Source organism: Helicoverpa zea, chromosome 28, assembly GCF_022581195.2.
Source record: "Helicoverpa zea isolate HzStark_Cry1AcR chromosome 28, ilHelZeax1.1, whole genome shotgun sequence".
Lineage (NCBI taxonomy): Eukaryota > Metazoa > Arthropoda > Insecta > Lepidoptera > Noctuidae > Helicoverpa > Helicoverpa zea.
The window spans coordinates 5170779-5176778 of record NC_061479.1 but is presented as its reverse complement, the minus strand read 5'-3'; the positions used below and the strand labels follow the sequence as shown (position 1 = coordinate 5176778).

The 6000-nt window shown below is 36.6% G+C and overlaps 1 protein-coding gene across 1 annotated transcript in view; it reads left to right on the top strand.

Annotated features, from left to right (window-relative positions):
* The first annotated feature begins 1025 nt into the window (after nt 1-1025).
* The window catches only part of LOC124643720, a 74969-nt gene continuing 69994 nt past the window's right edge, over nt 1026-6000 (top strand). Inside the window, exon 1 of the mRNA XM_047182771.1 lies at nt 1026-1480. Coding sequence (XP_047038727.1) covers nt 1450-1480 — 31 coding nt within the window. The 5' untranslated portion in view covers nt 1026-1449. The remainder of the gene's footprint in view (nt 1481-6000) is intronic.

The window sequence follows — 6000 nt, the reverse complement described above, 5'->3', positions numbered from 1 at the left end:
AATAAAAACTTAGTAGGTAGGTACCTACTCACTACCTAACAGCGGATTTCAGAAGGCAAAGTTAATTGAAGAAAACTATCAAAGGGCGATATGGCTATAGGTACCTAGATACTTGTACTATTACAAATCTAGTTAGCAATCAATCAATCTAGTTACCTACACACTTTTAATATGCGTTTTCACCCGCGTGACCCGCGTCTAGGGCTGCCATCCGTCCGGGTTTCCCCGGATTTGTCCTCGTTTGGAGGCCGTCCGGGGGCCGTCCGGGCGGGGTTTCAAGAAGTGTCCGGGGAAAACCCGGACACTTTTCATATAAGGAAGCACCTCATTTAATTTAAGCATATGTTAATAATAAATGGATTACAAATTAGGTATTATTTTGTTTAAAAAAAATCGTACTCGTTCGGGAAAAAAATGCGATTTACGTAAAATGTCCGGGTTTTTTTAATATTTGTCCGGGTTTGGCGAAATTCGAGATGGCAGCCCTACCCGCGTCCCAAGGGTATACTTAAGTACTTCTCGCACCCGGATAAAAAGTCGCATAATGTCCTTCCTGGGTCCAGGGCCTGACCCTGACCCTAGGTATAAGTAGGTAGGTAGTTACTCTCTTTAAAAATTAAGTGTATTATATAGGGATATCAGATCACCTAAAATTAATAAGATTAATAATTAGGTAAAGTATCCTTTAAATCCATTAATATTATATGCAACAACATTTGACCTAAAAACTTAACAAACAAAGCAACAACACGCAAAAGTCGCGTTATCGCCAATTTTTCTAATCAACATAAAAAGAAATTCATTCCACATGAAAATATTCAAAATGCCAATAAAACCATAGATTGATTCACGTGAACGAACAATCTTTACACTTTAGCGAAAGATTTTAATTACTTTTGACGTGATTTTGTCATGGCCCACGTGGCGCCATCTATGCGATCATGCATGAACTAGCCAGTCAAACCCGATACAGTCACGTGGTAAGCACTTGCTCGGGATGAAAAAAAAACAAAACCTGTTTGGCTGTATAGTAGAATGACGTTTCTCATGTTTTTGTGTCGTGTTTGATTCGTAGAAGGAGTTTTAAGTGTTTTAAACGTGAAATTCTAATACGTAAACTGCTTAAACATCTTGTTTTCGTGTAATATAAAGTTTAAATTGTGTTTTGACGAGATTCTTAGCGATTTTATTGTTTTTAATACAAGTGATTGTCACAACGACCTGCAGACAACGGGTGAATGAAACCAATGTGATAGTACTTAGTGATTTAATCATAAATACGGAAAAAAATGTACAATCAGTGACATTTGGTAACAGTAACCATTAATAATGTGCGTACATACTTTTTTCATATTGGTTTTATGTGTGAAATAGTGTTAGAGAAATGGGTGACCTCTTAAAACACCCTTATCGAGTGAAAAGTACATTTGTTAGTGTTTTGTTACAAAAATGGATGTGATTACTGGATTATCGCCACTGAGTAAGTGAAGTTAACTTTCTATAGTCAATAAGGGTCAGTTAATTGGTAGTCGAAGCATGGTTTTAGGGTCTATGACCATACATTTGTTCGTGGAAGCAGCCGTGTTTGTGATTCAAGTCGCGTTAAAAACTTTTTTGTTTGGCAAAACTTTTTTTTAAAAGCTTTTGACGTGTATACGTCATAGATTTTTATGTTTTGTTTTTTTTATTTATAAACTATTAATTATTATACTTAATTGTCTCTATTTTTAGGTGATTTTTTTGTTAGTTTTTTTCAAGGAAAAAATTATTCTAAAGTAAAAAGGATAAACTAAAAAAATGACAAATTATGACGTTGACATATATGGTGCATTTTGCAGCCAAAATTTTATTAGACAAGTGTAAAACAGTGTTTAAAGTTTTTGTAGTAAGGCCCACAACTTTTATGCAGTTATTTATCTACAAAGTTGCTTTTTATGTATTTCCGATCATAGGTGGCGCTTTTGACGACAAAGTTAGCACTTACTTTGTCACCACAATACCTATTGCGAAATATGAAGAAAAAATATAAAATTTACGCAAATATAACCTTTTTTTCAAAAGAAAATTAATGTTATTTTGCGTCTAAGAAATATCAAGTTCATGTTGTTTACATTTTATCCAATTTTTTTACGAGCATTTTTTCATCTTTTGCCCTTTCGTGGCAAAACCGATTTGAATGAAATTGGTTATGCAGATGGGACTTTGAGGATAAATCAAGCCCAATTTTTGCCAAGAAAGGAGGTCTGTAAGGGGCGAGTAAAACCAGGGTAAATAGTATAACATCGGCAAGGATATTGAGCCCTGACCTTCATCTGCGCAGTGATTTATTAGCAAAGAACCAATCCTGAGTGACGGCTATGACGCGATGCGCTGCGGGCCAATCACCGCTTTAGCTCGCCCCCGCGCCTCACTTCATACCACCAAAGGGACCCAATAAATTACTTCTGCGCAGGTGAAGGTCAGCGCTCAAGATTCGTGCCGATAACTACCTAGTATTTTTATGGCTTGCCTTTCGCGAAGGTGCCTACTATTATGGTACGAAAGATAATGTTGCTCAATCTTTTACGTATTGAATATATTATTAGAACATGAATCATCATTGTCATAATATTTTATAATAGTGCAGTAACTGATACTAAAACAAGTTCGGTTCGTATCGTGATTGGTAAAGTCGTGACTATGGTGGAGCTTACGACAGATTAACATTAAAAACGATTGTAAAGGTGAAATTCCTCTGCGTTGAAACTTGTTCGCGCATCGCGCACATTTGCTCGCGAACATAGGTACCAATAATATGCATACGCGGTATACCTACTGGGCGAGACAACTGCTAGCATGCGTTCTCGTATCTACACAGGGTGTAGTTTCGCAGACATTATAGAAATGGCCGTAAACTTTTTGTTACTGTTTGCTAAAGCGAGTAGACCAGAAGAAACAATTTCTGGGCGTCACAGTGCCTTATACCGGTAGAATCTCGCCTTAACCATATCTTTGCAAAGTAATGTCAGGGGCCCGATTCTCCTAATTTACTTAAGCGACATACGATTCACGTTCGACTGAGATTCAATCCCGACACGATTGAAGCGTATGTGGCATTCCGCTATTTTTTCTTTGAAATAAACGTTTTTATCCTTTTCTGTCATTCAATAATGAATCATTTTGTCTGCATATGATTTACGATTGTAAAATGATTGTACAGCAAACTACCGTATAGACCAAAATCACCAAAATGGCAGACCAATCGCAAACCAATCGAATGTCATTGGAATACGATTGGTCTTCTATTAGTAGCAGAATGTCCGATAAGGTTAAAACTGCTATTGCTATCAGACTGCGATTCAATTTCTATTCGATTTTGACAATATTAACTTAGGAGAATCGGGCCCCTGATCTGATCAGCAGTGTCTTAGGCTTGTCAAAGGCTAGAGTACGAATAGTATCATTCACCGCGTGACCTCCTGGTGGATTTTCGTTCTTATACTTTTAGACTTCCTAGCGAATTTTTGCTTCACCTTACCGTCAAAGATGCACCCATAAAAGCACATAGGTAGTATTTGGTTTACTTGACCTTCGAACCCATTCACTTGCTCTTGAGATACCTATGTAGTTAGGTATCTAAGTACAAAGAAAAAGCCGGATATTACTAAAAAAACATGTCTGTAGTCTGGAAATTAGTACTAATGAATAATCCATTGTGTTTAAGATGAGACTTGTGAACTATATCTAAGGTTTAGTAAAAGAATGAACAAAATCTGATCTAATAAGGTGCGTTAAATAAGAATGTTACAGAGCTGATTTTTCGACAGACGAACCTTTGGGTGTACACCTAAATCAAGACGCTACTACGAAGACAAGCTATTACAATGCTCGTTATCGTACTAAAAAGTTTTGCTTTAAGAACAAATGGACCGATCAGGTCGACGCGCGAGGTGTCTAATTATCACAGTTCATGAGATAAGTAGGTACAGCCTGGTGACGGTGTACTAATGTACCTAGTTTCATTACATAAAATCCAAACGATTGCACCAAATTGGATAAAGTTTCTTTTTACGATGTTCGAGTCAAAACAAGATTAGCTGGCATTACAATAAAATATTGGAAAAATGAACAAAAACTCGAATTCCTCGTATTAAAAAAACGAAAACCTGCTTCTTGGCGTCTTGGAAAAATATTTTTAGACATACAAAGTAGGTAGATTATTGGACACAATGGCTTGAGAAAATAATAACTTGTTAGGTAAGTTTAAAATGTTTTGTACTAAGAAGTTTAATTAATGTAAAACTTAATACATTTCATACAAATCGTGTTAACAATAGTAGGATGAGTATAACTAACTTTTTTTCTCGACGCATCTTCTTCCTCCTGCCCTATTCCCATGTTATTACTTATTTGTTACCGTTTGCTAAAGGGTTATTCCCGCTCGGTAACACCCTTTCGTCAACACTGTTGACGATCGGGAAAAAAAAGTTTCGTTCGTTCACAGTGTTGACGAACGCTGGTTTTTATTTTTAAAATATGGAAAGACTTGTCATGGATTTTTTAAAAGTTTTAATAGAGTATGATAGAGCTTTTGAAACACAATTAACTAGAAAATAAAAGTGGCCTTATCATGTGCATAATAATCATTTTACACTAAGTAATAAGTAGCGTTCGTCAACGCTGTGAACGAACGAAACTTTTTTTTCCCGATCGTCAACAGTGTTGATGAAAGGGTGTTACCGAGCGGGAATAACCCTTGCTAAAGCGAAAACATTCGAGTGCGTCACAGTGCCACACACTGGTGGCATCTCCCCTTTATGTAAAAATAATATAAGTGCAGACGACGTCATGGCAGATCGCTAGAACTTGGCTAGAATGTGCATTAAAAAAAAAAACAAAAGTTGTGATATTCGAGTAGGTACAGACGCCAGCTAATTAAGCTTCTCCAATCTGTCAATCGTTCTCAATCAACATTCTACCTTATAATTTAGAGATAGGGTTGAGAATCGATTACATTTTGACAGATTGTACTAGCTTGATGTTCTGATGTTTTTACAGACCACCTCGACCTGTCTCAATCTGTCAAATTTCTTCATCAGATTTTCAACCTTATCACAATAGTGGAAGGTTAATGTTCGATTGGTAAAATTTGACAGATTCGGGTAGGGTGACCTGGCGTCTGCACGTATTACACGGTACCTATTACATATGATATACATGTCATTCATAAAAAAATAATTATCGCTTTGTATTTGTATGTTATCAAGCGTAAAAACCCAGGATATTAAACAGCTCGATTAGAGAATTCCGGATAACTATCTGTTAACCTAATTCTGCGTAAAAAGATGGGTGGATATAAATAGGTAACAATATCAATAGGTATTATTATGCAAAAGTAATTTCTTTTATTTGTATTCATAAACTCAAACTCAAAAACGTTCATTTAAATCAGGCTGATAAATAAGCACTTTTCGAACGTCAAAAACAAAAGACAGCTCCCAAAACTCCCTTCACCATTTCCTATGTGTTTTTGCTGGGAAGAAGTGGCGTAACAAACTCCACAACATGAAATATACCTATAGACCATCCGATGATAATGTAGAATCATCGGCACGAATCTTGCGCGCTGACCTTCACCTGCGCGGAAGTGATTTATTAGCAAAGAACCAATCCCGAGTGACGGCAATGACGCGATACGCTGCGGGCCAATCACCGCTTTAGCCCGCCCCCGCGCCTCACTTAATACTACAAAAACTTTTTTACAAAAAAATATAACCGACTTCCCAAAACACTAAAAAGCAAAAAAAAATGTTAGGTGCATCGGCCTAGAAGTCGGTGTCTAATGGATGTCCCACAGTTAATTTTGCCACCGACTTCTAGGCCGATGCACCTAACATTTTTTTTTGCTTTTTAGTGTTTTGGGAAGTCGGTTATATTTTTTTGTAAAAAAGTTTTTTATTTTGAGCTTTTCAGTGAAACGAATAGGTCACTATCCACATAACTGGAAAGTTCTCATTGATA